Genomic DNA, 24,357 nt, shown 5'->3' on the forward strand with positions numbered 1-24,357 from the left:
TCTATGATAAATGGAAAAAAACTAGATTTAGATAGAGTATGTTGCAATTCTATATCCATACTTAATTGTTCAAGAGTCTTCTGAGGTTGTTCATATTTCAGGATAACAAGAACACTAATGGTAGAGCAATAGCAAGCAACTGCTTCCATGAGACTCTCTTCTAGTCCAACTGATATTTTGCAAGGATTATTAAAGTGGACCAAGCCCTCTGGGTAAAAGTTTACCCAAAAGCCAGATATCACTAGCCAAGTTCAAAATTTCACCCTACATTAGAGCCCAGAATTGAGTCATGAGGCTACATTCATCATACATCTGGAAAGCTGGAACACGGCTTTCAAATTTTTTCTTTGAACTGAATCAAGAAAACAGCAATGTAGCTGAAATACAGGCCAAATTGAGATGTGCCAAGGAGTTGTGTTGGACACTGAGCCACACATAATTTCGTGGCAGGGACAATTCTCAGACTGCTGCAGCACTTTTCTGCACTGTCAACAGAGCATGCATAATCCCAACTTTTCTCTTGCTCAAGAATGAAAAACTAGCTAGAGCTTTGAAACACATCTTCATCTCTATGCTATTATTACTCTGAATTAGTTAGCTGCTTATTTTAGGTCTCTTGGCAAATGTTAGAGTATCTTGATAACTAAGCTGGAATTATCAAAGCAATAATGGGTAGAAAATGGAAAGATAAACTCAGTGCAACTGTAGCACATAGCATGGATGGCAGCTGCTTGTCAGCTACCTGTGGGGGATGGAAATCCATTTCATTCAAATGCTTGACTATGTAAATGTATAACATATAATTAACTTATTGTGCTCAGGAGGCATATGGGTATTGGTGTGCTGATAAATATTTAACAACTGGATCTGCAGCTCCATTGCCGCTGCACGCTGCTAAGTGCTAAACAGCTGATTGTGCAATAGGCGGGGGTCTCAGGTCTGCTTTCAACAGGTTGGCTAAATTCTCGAAAACTTAACAATGAGCTCTCACAAGCTGGTACAAGCCAGCTCTAGCCTACCACTGCCTATGGGAAAGTAATATGGAGGATATGCTTTGCTATCTTTTAATGTAAATGATGTATCTGATCATCCCTAATCCTAGGTTACATGAGTTGTTCTGTTTCAGTAAATAAAAAGAGAGGTCAACATTTGCTTCTAGTATTCAGCATTTGCTTTTTATCAGATGCAATGGAACATTTGACTTTTGCCAGCTTTTATCTGATAGATCAGATTTTTAGTCTCAGAAACTGGCTGCTGAATACTCATCCATGGGCTCATCTTCAGTGTTATAAAGGAATATATAGAAACCCCGCATGTTCTTTTTGTTTTTTATTTATTAGGTTTACATGCTGTCTTTCTCTCATAAATCATGTAAAGTGATGGGAATCTGACAAACCTGTCTCCAATGACAATATGTCAGAATAGGCTTGAATCCTTGTTTTAATGTTAAAATCCCCAAACAATGATACAGTGATTCCTTAAAATGATAAAATGGATTTGCGTAATACTAACTGCACCCAGTTAGTAAAACTGATGATTTCATTGTTAAATAATGTGGGCAAGAAATCAATATTCCATTTACTTCTAATAATGAAATGTTAAATGTAATATATCAACTAAAACAATGATAGACATCACAGTATTATGTAATGATTATTTCATTGCAAATGCAACTCCCCATCTAAAACCATATTTTTAGATATTCTATTATTATTGGCATTTAGTATATTTTTGCATGACACTGGTAATCTTGCTCAGAAAGCAATAGAAGGAAAATGTATTTATTATTTTTTTAAAATTCTCAGTAGATTTTGGCATGGACTATAGATTGACCATGAAGGATCTTTAAGATGCAACAAGAAGACTTTCTCTCATTCTTCCCATCTCTTCACAAAATTTTAGTCAGTCACACCGGGTTTTAGAATTAAGTCTATGCTGGAATAGCTCTCTTTTTTAATTATTATTATTATTATTAGTCTGGCACTTCTGTATTCTCCACAAATTTATTATAAAGACCCATAATTGAGCTTTTATTCTACCTGAAGAAATAATTGACAAGCTTTCAGGAGGTTAGTTGAACTGAGCAAATAAGTAGGATCTCTGCAAATCTGGGCATTGCATTTAATCCCCCCAATATCAAGCTGAAACATACTTAGCACATAAGGAATATGTTTCTTAAATTCAGGAATAAAAATGCCCAGTATGCTGAAGAAGAAAAGAGAAGGTTCCTTTTGTGACCCAGGCCCAAGTAGATAGTAGTAATCAGTTCAAAAAAAACCAGACTTTATTAGAACAGCTGAGAATTAACTCATTCTCAGCTTCATCTGAACTAAATCAAAGCAAATTCTTCATAACACAATTCTTCAATCTTATCACCAACCTTGGTCTAATTAGGCAAACTGCCAAAGGCTTTTCTTGGCAAAAGTTCAAAAGCAGACGGCACTAACAAGAAATAAATGCAGCAAGACAAGGAGCAAGGCTATCAACGTTGTTTTCTTTTGCTGGTCTTTTAAGCCTTATGGGAGGGGCCAATCATCTCTTGGCCCTACTCTTGAGTCGTCCTCTTTGCTTTAGCTGCTCTTGCCTTCTGGCAGCTCTTCTCATGCGTGCATTAGGAACAGGCTCCTCCTGTTCCTCTGCCTCACTACGCTCAGCCTCTGGAGGCTCCCCTTGTGGTTGTTTGCAAAAGAGATACTTTTTGAGCATCTTGTTAATCTCTCATGTACTCAGGTTATAAACTAGGAATTTAGGATTGGCTTGTGATCTTGTCTTCTTGATTATCCTTAGGAAAACTCTGCTGCCAGCAAACCCTGCAAAGACCTAGTTATGGACAATAGACTATGTTCTCAGTAATAGGCAATTACTCTTGGATTCTTTGGCCTATTTCCTTGGCTTTCTTTCAGGAAAAGACTGAAGGATAGTTTTATCAATTATGCTCCAAAAACAGGACATCCTAAGCCCTTCCTCAACATCCTCAAGCACCTGCAAAAGCTGGAAGAGGCTTCTTCACATGAGCAGCATCCACAGAAGCTTCATCTGGTTTTGAGGAGAGCTGCTGGGGAAGCTGCTACTCAGCTGATAGGCGTCCTCTCCAGTAAGACTTGCCAAAGCTGGAAGGTGGTTCAGTGCAGATGTTCTTCCTTGTCCCTATTCTATTTTTTATAAGTGTCAAGTGGGAGAAAAGGAACTTTTTGGCAGTGCAAAACACTTTATCAAGGCAAATACAGGTAGTCCTCAACGTACAAGAGTTCATTTAGTGATTGTTCAAAGTTACAATGGCACTGAAAAAAGTGACTTATGACCATTTTTCACACTTACAACTATTACAACATCCCCATGTCATGTGATCAAAATTTACATACTTGGCAACTGACTCATATTTATGACAGTTGCAGTATCCCAGGGTCATGTGATCAACTTTTATGAAATTCTGACAAAGTCAATGGGGAAGCAAGATTCACTTAACAGCCATGTTACTAACTTAACAACTGCAGTGATTCGCTTAACAACTGTGGCAAGAAAGGTCATAAAATGGGGCAAAATTCACTTACTTTGCAACAGAAACTTTGGGCTCAGTTGTAGTCGTAACTTGAGGACTACCAGTAGTGGTGTTGCCTCTAAGGCACAATAAATCTTTGTGCAACTATAAGTTGCTTTTCAGAGGATTATTTTATATAGTTTACTAGAGATTTAGAATGAGGGAAAAAGTCTATGCATAAATTAAATCCTCCATTACTTAGGATCAGGGGTGAAATGATACCGGTTCGCTCTGGTTCAGGCGAACCAGTAGCAGCAGTGGCACATGGTTCAGTGAACCGGTAGAGGCGGCAGCGTGAGGCTCTGACCACTTGCCCGGATATCATTACTTCCTGGTTTTAACTAGGAAGTAAGCTGTTTTTGACCCTCTGCGCATGCACATGTGCAGAGGGTCTACAATTGGACCTGACGATGGAACGCATGTGCACTTCCAAACTGGTAGAGAAAGTAAGTAGATTTCACCCCTTCTTAGGATTATTTCTGTGGACCTATAGGGAGGTACCATTTTTACTGATAGCTTATTACAGAACAAATGGGGTGTAATATAGTTACTTCCATTTTTTTAAACCTATGAGAAAGAATTATCTAAATGCTACTTATTTAAACTCTCATTTCCAAAAGACGAACCTTGCGTTAAATGATAGTTATCCTATATCATATTAAGGTATTTCTTTAACTCCACTTTTATTAGCAGCCATTATGCTATACTCAGGTGACAGAGTCTCATGTGAGCAGCTGTAAAGGGGCATTCATGATCTAACTGGAAAAGTGCCTTTAAAGTAGAGTGGGCAATCCATGATAAAAGTTCTGGGAAATTAAGATTGGAGGTTTTAAACTGGGAATCACCAGAGTATGCACAAAACCTGGCACCAAATAACAGTAGGCTCAACAGTTTATTTTGAAAACATTGATGCTACTGGGAGCAAATGATCCCCTTTGCAGCTGGTTTTCTTCGATTGAGCTGTGACCTGAACCACTAAGTGGATATTTAGAAATTGAAGTCTAAATATTTAAATGCCTTTATTTGCTAGGGATGGTTATTAATTTCCTATATAAAGATAAAGATTTTCCCTGACCAGTTTTGTCTGACTCTAGGGGGTGGTGCTCATCTCTGTTCCTTGGTCGTGGGAGTCACTGTTTTCCAACTTTTGACACTTTTGTGGCCATGTGGCTAGCATGACTATATGTCAATGCACACAGAATGCTGTTACCTTCCCACCAAAGTATTACCTGTTTATCTACTTGCATTTGCACATTTTCAAACTGCTAGGTGGACACAACTGGGGCAAGTAAAGGGAGCTCATCCTGTCCTGCAGTGCTTGCGTCTTGAACCCAGACTGTCAGCTGGAAAGCTGACAAGCTCAGGGTCTTTAATCACTGACCCATCACACCCCCTTAATTTCCCTATATGCTTAGTGAAAAACAGCACTTTTATATCTGCATAGGTTATTTTCAATCCTATAATCAGGCAATGGTCAGCAAAAGCCCAAAGATTACAATTTAGGTGTGGGAAATAATATCTATATCATCACTATAAGTGAGCATGGAAATTAATCCCTGATCTTTGAGGGTGTGGGGTGAAATCCAAATTTAGAAAGGCACTGATTGGTTCCCTTAACACTTTAATGGAACTACTACCTGGGGAGTGGTGCTGTTGAAGGTAATTTACATCACATTTAATCTGCCGAGTGTCCTTGGGTAACAATGTAATTAGCTGCAGAAGCCAGCAATCAATAAAGAGTTTTTGCCATCACTGCTGGGGGGGCTGAGGGGTGGTGTCAAATCAAAACTGCCTTCATATCAATAAAGGCAGCCAAGAAGTTCTCTCTGGGGAGAGGCTTGGCTATTTTTTTGGCAAAGTGTCAGAGTGATGCCTTGATTTAATATTGAAAAGCTGGGTTGATCTACAGCTAAAATCTTTCCTTGGATCTGGCAACCCATCAGTTTTGTGTATTAATGCATTTAATTTATTGCATAATGCATGTATTTTATGCTGAGCAATCTAAGAGGGGGATAACTGCTTGGCTTACACTGTCTCTCCCCCTTTAAAAATGACAAAGCCTGATATTCATTGGCTCATCACAAGGACCACAATTACAAAGAGGCACTACTGAACATAAAAATTAGAGTAGCAAATATCCTTACCTGCCTGAGCAGCTGTAATTAGAGCTGTATTCCCTTCGTTGTCCTGCCAGTTTACATCAATATGAGGACACTGTGCTAAAGCTATTACAATATCCACGTACCCTTGGTAACAGGCAACAATAAGGCCAGTCTACAAATAAATAATAAAAAAAAGTGCAGGTTAAAGTGTAGTTCCTTTGAATTTACATCAGTTCAAATACTACTTATTTGAAGTTTTTTGAAGACATTAATATTATAAATTACTTTTCTTTGGAAAATATTTTATTTCAAATCTGCTTTTCTACTTCATGGAAGCTAACAATAATAAACCAGCAAGTACAAATTATTCATTAAAGTAATACAAAATAATACACCAGAAGCAGCATACAACACAGGTAGTTGGTATCAGAAATACCAGAATGGAGACTGGTAAATATTTACTTCAGGGATGCCTGTCTAAATAAAGTAACAAATATTACTTTAAAAACTGTTTTATAGGTAATTATTTGTTGGGAAAAGCCATATAAATTCAAAACTTGTAAAAATCAGGCATGCACAGAAATGAGAAACTTCAAATGCAACAAAAAGGAAAGGTGAAAGCTGGCTTCCTCAAAGTCAAACCCCATCTATTTTCAGTGGCGCTCGCATTGCATTTTGGGCTTTTGCGCACATGCATTCGCACAAGTGCGCATGCTTTGGGCACTTGGCACTACAAAGGTTAACCATCACTGATTTAAATCAACTCGATTTAAATCACAATTTAAATCATGATTTAAATCAGTAGTAAAAAGGTTTGATTTAAATCAACTCAATTTAAATCATAATTTTTAAAGAGCAACTGTCATCTCTGTCCTGCAATGGCTCCTCCTCTGACCCGCTGTTGACTCAGCATCCCATTCACTTTAATGGTGATGCAGCAGTGACACAACAAGGCGAGGGACGTGGCAGGCAGCAGGTGAGTGGATGCCCACTAACAGGTGCTGCCATGATGGATCTGAAATGACAGGTGCTCTTTAATATATTTATAAACTGCTTAGAAGGTTTCACTTTCATTTTTACTACTTGCCCTTCCTCCTCACACTTAGAGCCTGGTGGTACAGATGCATTTCTCTTCAAGCAATCATACAGTTTGTACATAGATTTGCAAAACAATGGGATAAAGGAATATTCCTGAACTTTGTTTTATGATTTATCTCATGGTTACTGTGAAATTGTGTGAACACATCAATGCAGCGCATGTTTATCTCAGTTTGCAGAGCTTAGATTCATTGAATGAGTTTACCAAAAATGTAAATATTGCAGAATATACAGCCTTATGCTACATAAATAAGCTCCATTTCAGCTGAATAAACTCAATTATTAATATATCTTAAATAGAAAACTATCTTTAGATAGGTTTTTTTACTCCAAAAGCATTTTATTAAAATACATTTTATAAAAATAAAAAAATCCAATTTAAATAAAAAAATCTGATTTTTTTTAAAAAATTAAAAAAAATCATCGATTTTTATCCAGCATGTATCTTGACAAGTTTTTAAGAACTTTTAAAATAATTAATAGAATCCAATCCGCCCTCTTAAAGTTACACTAATTTTTTTTTAAATGTGTTGGAGAGTCGAAATCTTCAGTTTAAGATGAAATTTTAAGGACAGAGAAGAGTTTAATTTAAAGGAATACAGACATCAATGTAAAGTGTATTTATAATAAGCGTTACAGGCTTAATTTAAAAAAAAACCCCAACAAACATATAGTCATACAACAAAACATTGTTCTTATGCCCTATAAAATTATTTTCAATTAAAAATAGCAAATATAATTCCAAATGTTGTGCTTGATTTATGGGTTATCATACACAATAAATTTACAAGAGGTAAATTTTTCTATCAATGTCTTCATATACATGGGTGGGTTCTACTTACCTTTATTACTGTTTCGCATCATGCCCCTGTGCATGTGCTCTTCTGCGCATTCGCAGATCACTTTTGATGACGTTCGGGTCAGTGGGCGGAGCCTACCGCCAGTTTTACTATCAGTTCTATAGAACCGGTCTGAACCAGGGGCAACCCACCACTGTTCATATTAACAAAAATAGTCATTTTTTATCATTCTTTTATTCCTGCTTTTTAAAAAGTTTTTTTTGCTCTGTTTCATCCCAAAATCATTTTTAAATATTTTCAGTATTTTCAGTTTTGGTGAGGTATTGCAGATATTTACTTATTTCTAATGTATTTTTAAAGGAATACTTTAAAAAAGACTACATATCAGTCTGGTTACTGAAGTTCAAAAAAATATATCATAAACCAGTTCAACCTGGGAGTAAAATTTCCAACTACAATGTTCAGATATCCTTTGATATCTGCTGTACAAAGAACTCGTTTTAATCAATAAAAGCGATTTGATTTGAATTGAGGCCTATCAGCATGGGCATTATACCGCCGAAATCCATACATTCAGCAATATCATGACCACACTGATAGGCCTCAACTCCAAAACTGACAACATTCTAGCATGTTTTAAGTTCCAAGGGGGAGAGAAGAGGAAGAAAAGAAGGGAGCCTCGGTGAAAGTAAAAGAAAGATGAAGTATGTAGTAGAAGCAAATGAAGATGTGAATGAAGATCCTGACCTCACAGTATGGTGTTGATGAATACAAGCAATGTGTGCCAAAAAGTTTATATTGGTGTCAACTAAACTCTTGTAGCTAATGTATTTATGAGAGCAGGAATCCATTGCTAGGTGACAATTGAATATTATACTCCAGTAAATGATGATGGAAGAACCAAAAATAAAAAGGTTTTTTTTAGAAAATTACACAGCTTGTTGAATATGATCCAGGAGGAAAATACTCTTTAGGTGAGATGGATAGATGGAAATTAAATAAATATAGAAAAGTAGCTGAACCATTCAAGGACTCAAAAATTAATGAGGATTGTGAACCATTTGGTGAGCAGAAAAACTAGTTTCAAATAAATATTTCAAGCATAAGTCGACTTATAAGTACACCTGGCAAACAATAAATGTACATTTTAAAACCACAGTTGATGTGATTATTTAATTTGAAAGAGAGAATTTTGCATAGTGCATAGATGCATAGTGGAAAGAAGTTTTGAATATGGCAATTATTCCAAACTACAATGACTCAAAAAATCACAGAATAAAATATTAGGATACAGGCCTCACCTTTTCAGGCTCTTTCACAATATAACATGTAAATTTATAAAGGGGGAGGAGTATGGATTGTGATGTCATAAAACACATGTTACATACATTAAAAACACTCATAGTAGCCTAACATCCTCTCAGCCCAAAAACCTAACTGCCTTCTCAGTCAGGCCCTGTGGAAGATCACTGTTTTAACTCCTCTGAAATGAAAATAGAGAGAAGGACAACATGATCTCAGCATAATGGTATGGTTTTTGGAATTATAAAATATTTTGAAAGGATCAGTTGCTGAATGTGATAAAAATGATATATGGCAAAAAAATTACAGCATATATTTATAATAGAAATTCATATGGAATTTTTGTTTATTAATATATATCAGTCAACAAAGATACAACAAGGAGAAAGTTAGAAACAAAATATTCAGGCACAATGTTCTTAGTCATTTTCTTCTCTCTTTTCTCTTTGGTAGATGATTTATCTTTACATAATAACATTTGGCTGTGAGATTAAAAATGCCTTTCTTTTTCATTAAAAATAATGTATTTTATTCTTTATTACCAATTCTTCATTGGTAATATACCGAGCACTAATTGTATAACTTTTGTACTTCTCTGTCCACTTACTAATAAATCTTTGTATCAATTTTTTTTGTTTTATTTAGAAAAAGAATAGTATTTGTTAAAAGTAAGCATGTGTGAAAATGTAGTGTGTAGTTTAAACAAAGTAAAGACAATACTTGGTTGTTTAATGTATTTGTGGCTAAATATTTTTAAAAAGATCACAATTGCAACTGAGAGAAAAAATGGAGTGAATAACTGATTATAAATAAATAGAAAAAATAGAGCAAGAAGATGAATATCTCTGCCTTATTAAAAATAAGAAAATGAATGAAATGATAAGAATGAACATAAATGCTATAAAAAGATACCGAGTCTTATGTAAAGAATGTTTGTCAAAAGAAAATGTATATGCTTTTGCCAACTTTGTTCTTGGAAATGTGAATTGGATATGGAAGAATAATATGAAGACTGAATGCAGCCTTTTTAAATAGGGCGGGAAAAAGAGAAATACAATTGCCTAAGGTCTGGGGGTTGAAATTACATTTTTGAGAATATTATGGATTTAATTTGTACTGCAGAAGTATCTCTTGACATTCATCTATATTCATATTAATTAAATTAGATTTCTGTAACTAACCTGTGATTAACCTTTATTTTCTTGCTAAGAAGTAACTTTCCTAAGATGTATAAGGCATTTCTTTTTCAATTTTAACAACAATTAAGCATAATTATAAATAGCCACAATGTGGGCTTTCCAAAGTATTTGAACTGAAACATTCATCTGATGTCCTAAAGTAGAAAACTTAGCATATTTCTTTGGCTTACATTTAATCAGCAAATCTACGGGCTGTTCCGCAGGACTCGATTGTACTTCTGTTTCCCAAAGGGAACAGTATCCAACATTCTCTTTTAGTCACCTCTAGGCCACCAAGATTGTGGCCTAGTCTCTGCCTTTTTTTTGCTGCTCCATGTCAAACATGTTTTCATAAGCTGCCCTCTCTAACTCGCTTAAATTTTAAATTATCAAATTGATTTTATCGGTTTTAAATTTTTTGTAAATTTTAGAGGGTAATATTTTATCTATAAGTAGCCATATCAAATAGGTTTTTAAAGGGTTGTTTTTAGTTTTGTATTGTTGTTTTCTTTCTGTATTTTATTCTTGGCTGTACACCGCCCTGAGTCCTTCGGGAGAAGGGCGGTCTATAAATAAAAATATTATTTTCTATTCTATTCTATTCTATCTTTCCTGCTACAATTCACTTCCCTCGTAGAGAAATGCCTCCACTTCAATTGGCTGTGCGGCAGTTATATGTCCTCCCGATTATTGCTCACTCCACCTTCATTCTGTTTTGGGCTATTGGGCCTTCCCCTTCTTTTGAAGAACCAGTGACACAATCCTTGATTGAAATGTGAAACCTGGTGATTTGGGCACGAGTTCTGTCAGCTGTCTATTTTCTTTCCTGACCCAGTAACTATGGGTTTTTTATTTGTTTAACTGGTCCACAAGTAAATGCACCAAAATAGAACATGTCAACTGGAAGACTTGAGGGTAAGGTAGGATTTCATATAAAATATTTGTCAATAAAAATCACATATCTTCAAAGACCTACCTACAGAAAGGAAATCCCTTGGTACATGCTTTCTTGCAGGTATGAGAGAGATAAAATAGCCAAGGAATCTATAAGCAATTGTTCTAGTGTGAAATAGGTATTTTTATTTTAGCTATGCCAGATGTATTCAGATATATCCAGAATTCTTGAATTTCATGGTCTTAAATGTCTTTAAGGCTTGTTGGGATATCTGGGACAGTATTTTGTCTTTAAATCATTGTCAGAGGCAGGAAGCATATATTTCTCTTTCGTCAAATGTAGAAGTCTATTATATTAACATTCATTTAGAATATTATTTTATCCACAAAATGAAATCTTTAGTACAATTCTAGTTAAAGACTTAGAAATTTTATGTTCCCAACTTCTCAAAAGAACCATTGATATTTATGTGGAAAAGTTAGATTTCCTCTCAAAGACCTCTGATAATATATTATCTTTCAAAAGATAAAATATATCAAACATCTTTATAAATATAAAGATTCATGGATCTTGAAATAGATTCATGGAAGGAAAGTAATCATTCCAGCATCCACTGTGTAGCTGCTTTTAATGCTGTTCCTCCTATAAGTTTCCAAATCTAATAAACAGAAGAAATTTATAACTTGACTTTCTATATTTATGGCCTCCCCTGAAGCTGTTGTTCCCAGATGCTAAAGAACATAGATTATATTCTGCCAAATTAGCTGGCAGCTCCTTCCAAAAATTATTTATGTTTCATTTGTCCTGTACGATCAATTGCTTTTACTTATACATTTGATTCAGTCATATTGAAACCTAAATTAAGTTTGCCGATAGTGCTTTCTCTGATATATAAAATAAATAATTTGCCTCGATTCATCATTAATAATCATCCTGTGGAATTAGTCCATTGTACTTAATTCACTCAACAGATAGCACTGCCATCAATTACTTGTTTAAGTTTTACTGGAGTATAAATTCAAATTCAGCCTTCTCACCAAATGTCCAGCAAGTTGCTGAGCATAAGAAAACTTGGAATTGCAATTACAGCAGGACTTGAACAGCAAAATGTCATTCATCTTATAACAAATTCCTTGTGTGTCCAATCACACTTGGCCAATAAATTCTATTCTATTCTATATTAATGTAATGTAGATTTTCCCCCTGGTGCTTAGCTTAAGTTTTTGTTTGCCATTAATGCAGTAATAGCTGTGAAAAGATACAATGCCTATCAGGGAGATACCTGCCTTAGTTGTCCTCATATAAGCTTAATATACAATATTAAATAAGAGGGCCTTTATTTTTATTTGAGAATGGAAACAGGCATCGCGTCTCTTTATCCTCTTTCCCTCCCCCACTCCCAATATATTCCCACAGTACAATTCACTGAGATAAACCAGGGTATGAAATGGGCAGTGTTTGGAGAGTTTAAAGTTGTACAGTATTTTGAATTATCAATCTTTGAGGGTGCTACAGGGTCCACTGCATTATTATTACTATCTTGCATGTCTTCCCCTAGTAATCTTCCCTCTAACCTAGAGTTTCCCAAACCCTGAAGTGTTCCTATCTCAGAAAGATGCAGGCAGGAGTGCAGGGGAAGTGTGAAGAACCTTTTAATTGTTAAAATCACTGTTAAAATCAATCCACTTTCCCTACTTTTTCACTGTATTGTTTTCATTGTTCATTTGTGTTAATTTTAGTATTTGTATTTTATGGGGAAGTGTATTTTTAAGATTACACTAAAGGGAGGTGTGATGGCAAAAAATTTAGAAAACCTTGCTCTAAACAGGACTCTCTCAGCCTTATTGGGAAATAAAAGAAGTATAGATAAGTAAATTTGATGGCACTACTTTAGCACTGAGGTCTTTGGCTAGGAAAAGCAATCTTCTCCCTCCCTGTGCACAGAAAGAGCCTAATCTGACAAGAGAAAAATACTATGTATCACTACTTCAAAAAACAAAAAGGGATGTAAAAATTCCTTTCTAACTTTACTCACACATCAAACATCCAGTTGCAAATTACATAAAAAATAAGTGTTTTTCGTAACACAGACCACATCTGAAAAGATTCTCTGGAAAATATACCGGCTAGTACAAGACTCTGAACAGTTCACAAGATCTGCTACCAATATAGAAGCAACCATGATATACAGAGGTACCATTTTTCATAAAACATAAATTTTGTGCTGCTATGTTGTGCTGCTTATTGCTGAACCTCCGTCTAGTTAACTAATGGAAAGGTAGCTATAATACTATTTGGGGGAATTACAAATTGTTCTTCATAGAAACAGAGAAGGATGGGAGATGTTGGGAAATGACCATAGTTGTTTGACTACAAGAAAAAAGTGGGAAATTGCAAGAGCTGAATGGCAGGACAAGGCAGGAATTCTTGCTCCTGCCGTTCCAAAGAACTATTACAATACAGTTGTTGCTTTTTTTTTTTCAGGGCAGAACCCAAATTAATATTATATCAGTTAACATTTCTAAGATCCAGTCAAACATAATAGAACTACAAGAACATTAAGATTGGCCTTCTAAAGCAGGGGTCTCCAACCTTGGCAACTTTAAGACTTGTGGACTTCAACTCCCAGAATTGAAGTGCACAACTTCAATTCTGTTGAAGTTCAACTGGGAGTTGAAATCCACAAGTCTTAAAGTTGCCAAGGTTGGAGACCCCTGTTCTAAAGCACTCCCATGTGGAAAATATCAGAATATCAGGAATCCAACAGTCAGAACTTACGTCTACACTGTCTTTACAGAAACCAGAACAGATCACCAACTAATAGGAGCATAATGTCCTGCAAAGTACTTAAGAACATAAGCGCTTGGTTCTTATTAAGTCAGAGTGCTCCTTGAGAAAGACTGGTCTATTCAGGAGAAAGCCTTTGAGCCTCTCTGGCCTATTACAATTTTCAATTTGGAAACCTTATAGTCGAAACCACAGCATCGCTTGGCGTCACTTCATGCTATGATTTAATACACAGCTACACAGGACATTTGGCTTCACACCTCATTTCTCCTTTACTCTTTAGCAACCTCCATAGAGTGCTACTGTTTCTGTTTGCTTGCAACTCTATAGTTCCTCAAATAAGTCCTTCTCCAACTATTTTTTTATCTTCCACATTATTTTCCTTCGAACCAGGTATTCTCTTTTCTTTATTCAAGCAAGTTAATTTTGCCATCTATGCAAATTCTGTCATCTTCACCAAGCATTCCTCCATTGTAAATATTTTAGAATCTTTCCATTTCTGTGCATATAATAAACCTGCTGGAGTTACCATGTATAAGAACAATCTTCCATTGTTTTTTCCTACTTGTCTATCCATTAGTCCTAACCAAAAAAAAAGTTCTGATTTCAGTTGGATAGTGATCTTTAAAAGTATTTACATCAGGAGATATAATATTAATGTATAATGATTGGCTATCTTCCACAAAAAAATTATGATTCTACTGAAATAACAAATCAGGTATATAGAAAATTGGTATTTATCTGAATTTCTCAGAACTGTTCATAAGTTCTTCCCCATGACAACAAACAAAACAAACATTGCAATGCTCAATCTTCTCCAAATGTCTTTAATAAGAATAATTAACAATTTGTTTACAGTGGTGCAGATGCAGAGTTTTAAATATAAATAAATTTGGAAGATCAATATCTTCTATATCAAGAAATCCTCATCTATACATTTAAAAAACAAAGTAAAAACAGAAATACTATAACAGCAGAACCTGGCCATAAAACCTGAAAAATAAAATTCCTAAAATCCCTTCTTAAATTGAACAACAGATGGTCTGTGAAGTATCTGAGATGTTGATATTATATAGTTCATGATACCAAGAAGCAAAAAAAAAAAAAAGACATCACAGACACTTGTGTTTTGCTGGTTCTGAATTAAAACATTACAAGGAATTCAGTGAAAACAATTCTACAGTATACAATTGTCACTTTAACTTGTTTAATCTGTAAACATAAATCTTTACCACCTATCATCAAACAATGTTGTAGAACAATGCCCTAAATTAAGTCTTGAGAGATTCCAGTTCTTTTACAGACTTGGGTATGTAAACATGGATTACTCTGATTCTATACTATCTCTCAGTCTAACTTATTTTACAGATCATTAATGTAGGAGATAAAGTAATATTATACCACCTTGAATTCCTTAGAGGAATGGGCCAAAATTGCTACACAAGAGACTATCACCAATTATAAGAAGTTTTTCATTACTCTAAATGATGCCTTCAGTATTGCATTTAATGCTTTTTTATTTACACCAAAATTACACATGTTAAATGGTTTGGTTTATGAAAGAAATAATAAACCTTGGTATTAGGGCTTCTGATATTCAGTGGCTGAGACATCTACATCTTCAAAAAGGATGAGCTATCTCTGTGTAGAAATTAAAATTAGTCAGGACCGTGTACAACATAGCCAATTTAAAATTTTAATTCCATTTTAATATCTAACCCTATTTTGTTAACAATTTGATTCAAAGACTGAGTTTTCTACCACTGGTAAAAATGTCAGGTTATAATTATATTTCTTGTTTGCTTACTAACGTGCAAAACAATCTTGCCTCTGAGATTTCATTGTGCTTCCCTCTCTAGTGTATTCTTCACAGGATTACATTTAGCCTCGGGTTATTAATGAGAAAATGAAAATGTATTTCATGATGAAAAACAGCTTTACCACACTTTTTTTTTCTTTTAAGAAACTTTCTACATTAAGAAAAAAGAAAACAGAACATTATAGTGATCAGCTCCTAAAACTCTATTCCCACTGAACAGACTATCTATTCCCACTGATATAACCATAGTAAAATGCTGCAATCAAAAACGAGTGTTTATACTTTAAAGTATCAAATTTAGCAGAAATGGCAAAAATTTCTGCCTACTTGAAAGACTGTACACAAGAAAAATATATTTTGGAATGGAGGAAGTGGATTGATTATATTCAAAATAAGTATCAGATTAAAAAATATCAATTAGTTTTTGAGTGAAGTTAGGAATTACTATGTATTAGTTTAAGAAAGAAGGGAATTGATAGTGTGATGGTGTGAAATGGAATATGTTTTATGTTATATTTTAGATTATGTTTGTTAGTTACTATACCCTGTATTCTGTTCTGGGAAGTCTCGGGGGGAGGGGGGAAATGGGGGAAGGGAAGATTATAAATTGATTGGTTGCCATTGTACAGGAATAATGGTAGAATTAAACAAGTTGGAATGGTGTAATGTCGGGACTGCTCGGCAAACACTCCCGAAGGAAAGGGTAAGGAAAGAGGAGTAAAGAAGGAAGAAAGTAGGTAGGTAGGTGGGTAGGGAGGAAAGAAGGAGGAGAAGAAAGGATAGGAAGAGGAGAAGAAGGAGAAGATAGAGGGTTAGAAAGGATGGTAGTGAGAAGTGGGAAAGAGGAGGGGAAGTAGGAAAGCGAGGAGAAGGTGGTGGGGAAAGTTTAAGAAGGGTGAGAAGGGAAGAAAGGATTAAAGGGGGGAGTGGCAGTCGAGCAGCCCTGATTGAGTATAATTTGAGTATAGGACTGATTGTTGGATAAGTGACTGTATTGTACACTGGTTAAATTGTGGGAATTATTATGGAAAAAAAAAATTTTGCAAAAAAAAACGAGTGTTTATGAAAACTACAAACAGTACAAAGATTGCACCTGTAACTTAGCACTAAGTTCCCTTTGAACTAAATACAGACAGCTTGAAAATATTTAAATATTGACTTCAGACAATCTAGATTTACTGTGATTTTAGCTAGTTATGCTGATTGGAAATGACCTTCTCTAAATATTAACTCAATGTGCAGTGCAAAGAGTTGAAATGGTTTATTTCTTACTAAGTTCATCTTAGCATTTTTAAAATATTATTTGGCACTAAATACTTTTGTGGGAGAATGTATATAGGCCTCTTCCACAGTATTCATATATTGTCTCTGTACATATATATTTTATACATTTTTTTTCTGGATAAAGTGTCACATCTGGCATTTTTGCCAGGATCAGTCTTCAGGATCACCATTCATGAGGTGTTCTACCACTAACAGGGAAATTAATATTAATTGCCATGATTCAGTATGCAATTACCCTGGAGAAAATTAACCAAGGTATCCAAAATAGACTGCAATGATGCAAAAAAAATGTAATATGCTCCATGAAGTCACAATGCAACCCGCCCTTTTATATTTATATCCTGATGTAAACTGCAAATCACATGTAGCTTACATATTCATCATTTTCCCCTTGAGTTTTCCTACAGATACCCATGCATCAAATACAGCAAGATTTCTACAAAGGTTTCTACAAACACTTTGTAGAAAATACATGCAGAATTAACATTGTACAAATTTGCAACTTACAGCCAGGTCTGTAAAAAAAAAAAAACTAATACAATAAATTAATACAGGAGAACACAAATAAAATGCAGAATAATGAAAAAGGAGTCAAGAGAATAATTTGTCTGAATGATACAGGAAATTAAAGAGATTAACTGTTAACCAGAAAGATACAAGTTTTAGCAGGTCCTCTGGGAAAGATTCATAATAAACAAATAATCAAATTTTCTTGGCATCCTTTTATAGCTCAAACATAAAAGAACATGGGCAGTAACAGACTTATTTCCTCGATTCCTCAAAGACAAAATTATTCATTGAAAGAAATGTTGTTAAATCAGGCTGTAACAAAATCAGCCTGTTGCATTAGCATATTAAAGCAAACAAGCACCATAAATGTACAGTATTTGCATTTGTAAACCGTTAATGTGAGCAAATTTGAGGGACTCTTAATAATCTGAAAGATTACATAAAGATAGAAGAGAGCAAGACTTATCAACTGCCTTTCTCAGGAGCTATAATAAACCTAAAAAGGCTAAATTGACAGCTCTTATTAGAGAGAAGAAACTGATCGATTTTAATGATGATTGGAAAAACCCCTTTGGACATTTTGCATGAAACAGCAAAAAAATACAATTATGATATACTTGGATTTGATGATCAGAAAAAATAAGAGAAAAGTGGAAAGTTATGTTGTAGCCTTAGAGCAGTGGTGTCAAACTCAAGGCCCAGGGGTCAAATCCAGCCCGCGACGTGCTTAGATCTGGCCCACAGGGCCACCCTGGAAATAGCGAAGGGTCAGCCTGCGATGCCTCTGCCAGCAAAACAGAGCTCATGAGGACTGCACACAGCCGTTTCTAACTCCGTTTTCACTGGCAGAGGGTTGCAGGAGGCCGTCCCAGTCGAAAACGGAGCTCAGGAATCAGTTTATGCTGGCAGAGCATTTAGGCCACCATGGGTGCCCCTCAACACATGACATCATGCTGGCCACGCCCCCCCAGCCTCCCCAAGGTCAAACACAATGTGACCCTCAATGAAATTGAGGGTGACACCCCTGCCTTAGAGCAAGAGGTTAATTTAAATTTAGGCTTGTAATCAGAAGCCATTTATGTTTTCTTTTCTTTATTTTCTTTCTACATTTTTGCCTTTTTTGTCTTTCTTTCTTTACTTATTTTCTTTTTCTTCATTATTAGTTTCTGTTAGTTTTTAATCGTTCTTATTTAAAAATTTAACAAAAGTATCGGATGCTGTAACACAGGGGTGTCAAATTGGATTTCTTCGAGGGCTGGATCAGCATTGCAATTCTCCACCACAGGCCGGGGGGGCAGGATGGATGCCTCCTGCAGCAGTTTACCTTCCAAAAAGGGACATGGGGGTTTGCATGTATACTGCTATGCCTAATTTTCACCCTCCCAGGCCTCCAGCAGCACTCTGCTGGCCAAAAACAGGCCACGCAGAGGTCTCCCATTTTTGGCCGGCAGAGTGCTTTAGGAGGCCAAAAACAGACCACACAAGGGCCGCACAAAGCCTGGTTGTCAACTCACAAAGCATCCCTGGCCTGCTCAAGTTGCCATAGGCCAGTGGCACGCTGGTGCTCTTATGCACGTCCCTTACAGACCTCTTAGGAATGGGGTGAGGTCAACAGTAGACAGTCTTAGGTTAAAGCTTTGGGGATTTTGGGATGAGACCACAGAGTCAGGTAGTGCATTCCAGGCATTAACAACTCTGTTACTGAAGTCATATTTTCTACAATCAAGATTGGAGCGGTTCACTTTAAGTTTAAATCTATTGTGTGCTCATGTATTGTTGTGGTTGAAACTGAAGTAGTCTTTGACAGGAAGGACATTGTAGCAGATGATTTTATGAGTTATGCTCAGGTCATGCCAAAGGCGACATAATTCTAAATTTTCTAAATCAAGAATTTCAAGTCTGGTGTCATAAGGTATTTTATTGTGATCAGAGGAGCAGAGGACACTTCTTGTAAAATATTTCTGGACATGCTCAATTGTATTAATGTCCGAAATGCAGTGTGGGTTCCAGACAGATGAGCTGTAATCAAGAATTGGTCTAGTAAATGTTTTGTATGCTCTGGTTAGTAGTGTAATCTTTCCGGAGAAGAAGCTACGCAAGATTAGGTTTACAACTCTTAATGCCTTTTTTGCGATGTAGTTGCAGTGGGCTTTGGCACTTAGATTATTTGATATGAGAACTCCAAGGTCTTTGACATATTGAGGGTCATCTACAAGATCATGCCCATCAAGCTTGTATTTAGTGTTCTGATTCTTTTTTCCAATGTGTATCTCTCTCAAGGCTGTATCCCAGGGTTACCTACACCAGCCAGAGGGAAATGACCTCCACAAGCTGCGAAATTGCTCTATTGGTGGATGTGATTGATGACACACCCTTGGGGGAGGGGAGAAACAAGGTCATAATTCAAGCATTAATTACGTAAGGTCAGAGCTGGCTTCACTTGGGAACGTGCCTACATGAAGCTCCTAATAAATAACTGGATTTCTTTTGAAGCTTGGCTCAAGACTAATGATTTAATTAGGGCATCTGTCGGAACCCTGACACTGTTTTGTTGGCAGAGGCACCGTGGGCCAGTCCTTTGATATTTCTAAGCTGGCCCTGCGAGCCAGGTTTAAGCATCCCACGGGCCACATCCAAGCTGCAGGTCTTGAATGTGAAACTCCTGCTAACAGCTAGGGTATGATTATACTAATTCTCCAGAGAAAAATTCAGTATAAGAATCTTTTTTCATAACCAGCTTACAAAGGACTGAGAAAGGAATATTTGAATGTAACTACAGGAAGATTTCACAGGTGTCAGGGTATTTTTACAATATATTCATTCAAATGATTATATGCATTATATAATTAGTTTTATATAATGCACTATTATCAACTTTCAACTATGTGGGCATGTCCCCTACACAAAATGGAGAATTCAGTGTCTCTATAAAGCATCTAGATTGAATCTTTTCTAAAAAGTGGAAGCTACAAATCACTATTAGAATAGTCTAAACTTGATTAGATAAGTTTGGATGCATAAGTTTTAAAACAGTCATGTTGTAATGCAGAGAGAACCTGTCAGTTGCTTGCTTTCACCATTCAGAGTCTAGGAAGATATTCCATAATCTTTAAAGTTCATAGGGCATAGGGCCGGGTTACTTACGGGACCGTCTGCTGCCACCGAATGCCTCCCACCGACCCGTGCGCTCTCACAGGGAGGGACTCCTCAGGGTGCCGTCGGCCAGGCAGTGCCGACTGGCGACGCCCAGGGGAAGGGCCTTTTCTGTGGGGGCTCCCACCCTCTGGAACGAGCTTCCCCCAGGACTTCGTCAACTTCCTGACCTTTGGACCTTCCGCCGCGAGCTTAAGACACATCTATTCATTTGCGCAGGACTGGACTAGGGTTTTAAATTTTAAATGACTAAATTTTAGATTTTGGTTTTAAATTGGGTTTTATTATTTATATGTTTATTTTAAATATTTGGCCTTTATAATAAGTTTTTTAGATGAATGTTTTACTTTGTATATTTATGTGTTTTTACATGGCTGTACACCGCCCTGAGTCCTTAGGGAGATAGGGCGGTATAAAAATACGAATAAATAAATAAATAAATAAAATAAATTTTCTTATGATGCATAAAATTTATGCATCATAAGTCCTAAAACCATTATGTGGTTCAAAATAAACTAAGCAATAGCGCTGTATCACTGGCAAGAAAAAACAAATTCTTACAGAAGACATTTTAGTAAAAATGCAGCTCACAACTCAAGGAACTGAAGATGGTTGTTTAGAAAGAAATCAAAAGGGGATTAGCATGCATTCCTCTCTACTGGCAAAAATAAGGCGCAAGATCTTACTCCTTCTGCCCACATATAGCACGGATCAATATTTGGTTGCAGAAAAACAATTATTTGTGGAGGTTAATTTTGTTATGGAGGAAATGAGATCCATTTCTCTGCTGGCTACCTGAACAGCAATAATGATCCAGAGCACAGTGATCTAGTTTAATAGCAATGCATTATAAGCACATTTACAATATGGGAGGCTGCATTATATGTAGAATGAAGTAAGCATTTATACACTTATAACAGTTATAATCAAAGTTATATAAGAAAGACATATAAACAATCACTGGAATTATATAACTCTATCAATCCATCCAGCCACTCACCCACCTACCAACCAACCATCTGCTATACAACTTCCTTTGTAACTATTGTTGTATTAAAAGAATTTTAACAATGTGAAGAATGGCAATGATTGGGTAGCTATTATAGTGGCCTTCTTTGTGGCTGAATTCTTGCTGAAAAAAGTAGAATATAATAGCATGTTTCCTATATTTCTTTATAGATTTTCTCCTCTCTATTACCAATCAGTCAGGAAGTCTAAAGTGCAGTTTAAAAGCAATAAAATCTCACATAAATGACTTAACAATTTAATATATGAGCCCAGAGTTAACAATTTAATATATGACCCCAGACACATAAATGAAGCACCTTACCTATCTGCTTATAGCCCAATTTATTTTTAATTTTTTGGGGTTATTAAAGTCATTATATAATTGTATATTGTCAAATATGAATGGAAATATTGATCCCAGAAACAATGGTTGCTACGTGGAGGTTAATCTGCATTAGCATTTATCCACTTAAAACTTAATGGAGCAGCTTGTCCCATGTTTGCACAGTGGTGACTGAGAAGCAGCTGCCATTTTACCCCTACTCACTTGTTGGCAGGGGCAAAAGGTGGCTACAAGACAAACTGCTCTATTTTGCTGCCTTAATGAGGGGTGAGGATGAATGTGTGGGGCCTGGTGGAGTGGGAATCAGGCCTAAGGCCAGCAGGGAATTTGTTTCCATGGAGGAAACAAAATGATTACAGGGACCTGGGGGCAAACAGAGGTAGAGGGTACTGCAGCATATCTCTGGTCAGCCGTAAGAGCGAATGATCATGGGGGCACTTTAGCAACTGTAACTTTGGGACTGGGCTTAACTTGTTTTTGGTGTTTGCTGTAATTTTGAACATTTAATAAATGTGGAAAATAGCCTCTTTGTCATATCTTAGTCCTGCCAGATGGCTATGCTTCACATAATGGAGACAGCATTGCCAAGCTGCAAGGATGTTAACATTAGCATTAAAAACATATTTGTATTTTAGAATCTATGAAGAGTTCGCTATAAGGAAAAAAAGTTTGAGTAATTGTGAAGGTAGAGGATAGGAAGGCCTGGAGGAAGATTGTCCATGGGGTCACAATGGGTCGGACATGACTTCGAATCTAACAACAATTGTGAAGGGGGTATATGGTTTCAAAATGCAAAAAAAAAAAAAAGGAAGGCAAGATAAAGTTCAGCACCTTTCCATTTGAAAGCATACCCAAAATGAACAAGATGTCTTGTCACATATTCGAAGCACTGATTCCCAAAATACAACCCTTCAAAGATGAGAAGACAGTGTTTGTTTCAAATGTAGGAAGAGTTAGCAAAAAATGCCTTTAAAGGGACCAATTTTATTGATGGCTTCTGTGATGCAAATGTACACATCGGAAAACATCTCTATATATTACTGTCATAGCAGAAGCTGTTTCAGCATCATTGGATGATAACTGGTAATTTACCAGCATGAGCAGAATACATGAAAATTATGAGAGTAAAAATCACTATGCGGGGCTTCCTGCTGCATTTATATTGTATTGCTGTTACAATAAAGCCTCTTAAATTGATTAGTTTAGTTGATGTGATGTGGTACAATGGAATTCACTTGCTCAGGCAGCTGAATGGTTTTCAACAAACAGGCAAAAAAAATGCAACGAATCAGTTCACAAGTAGAGCCACATGGAATAGAGTTAAAGATTGGGAAGACATAGAAAAGACAGAGAACCTTAAAACAAAGAAGGAAAAATAGAGTGTAAACAAGGGGACAAAGAGAAATCTGAACTGGAGGGCAGATGAAATACATGGTTCTCATATAGAACGGTTTAATGGTAGGGTTCCAAATCTAAAGTCCCTCCCAAAAAATAGAAAGCTAGACAGTATCAATGTTTGTTTTTTGTCTAATTGAAACATAGAGAACACTATCAATCAACTTGTGCTACTTCTGACTGACAGGCACTGGAGCAGTGGCCCCCAACCTTTTGGGCACCAGTGACCGGTTTCGTCGAGACATTTTTCCACGGACTGGTTTTGTGTGCTGCCTGCATCCCATGGATAGGGCTTCGCTTGTTTGCATGGACTGGTTGCTGGCAAATATTATTCTGTCAATATGCTGAGAATGAGTCAGCGTGCTAAAAAAGTTATCAATGGATAAAAACAAGAGTGGAATAAAGAAACAGGTATTTTCATTAAGAGGGATGGAACACATGTTCCTGCATTGGATTTCCATATTTTGAGCAAAACAGATTAATATCTTCACTTCTATTTTTGTAAATCTTCTGTTGGAGGCTAGGCTGGAATCATTTAGATGAACTCATAAAAAAATCCAAAAACTGAAAATAGTATAGATAGTCCTCAACTTACACCACTTTGTAAAAATGTGACTTATGACCGTTTTTCAGTTATGACCTTTGCAGCAGCTCCATGATCATGTGATCAAAATTCAGATGCGTGGCAACTAGTTCATATTTATGACCGTTGCTGTTTCCTAAAGTCATGTGATCCCCTTTTGTGACCTTCTGACAAGCAAAGTCAATGGGGAAGCCAGATTGACTTAACAACCTGGTTACTAAGTTATTAATTGCAGTGATTCACATAACAGCTGGGGCAAGAAAGGTAAGAAAATGGAGCAAAACTCACTCAACATATGTGTCACTTAACAACATAAATTTTGGGCTCAATTGTGTTCGTAAGTCAAGGACTGAAGAAAGTTGAAACACAGCACCAAATAGCAACTATTGTATAATGAATCATAGACTACTCATATCTCTACTATAATGTTCAAATATGCTTACTTTTAATTTTTTGTGTTGCCCTACCTAATGAAGAATTTGGCCTCCTTCCTTTTGGATGGATTAACTTCTTTTCATCTGTTCTGTTTTCACAAGAGTCAGAATTATTTCTTGCCAATTGT

The 24,357-nt window shown here is 36.2% G+C and overlaps 1 protein-coding gene across 1 annotated transcript in view; it reads right to left on the reverse strand.

The window, feature by feature from the left end:
• The window catches only part of ANKRD33B (ankyrin repeat domain 33B), a 40,707-nt gene that overhangs the window by 14,674 nt on the left and 1,676 nt on the right, over positions 1-24,357 (reverse strand). Inside the window, exon 2 of the mRNA XM_058177224.1 lies at positions 5,683-5,812. Within this exon, the coding sequence (XP_058033207.1) occupies positions 5,683-5,812 (130 nt within the window). The remainder of the gene's footprint in view (positions 1-5,682; positions 5,813-24,357) is intronic.

Source organism: Ahaetulla prasina, chromosome 3, assembly GCF_028640845.1.
Source record: "Ahaetulla prasina isolate Xishuangbanna chromosome 3, ASM2864084v1, whole genome shotgun sequence".
Lineage (NCBI taxonomy): Eukaryota > Metazoa > Chordata > Lepidosauria > Squamata > Colubridae > Ahaetulla > Ahaetulla prasina.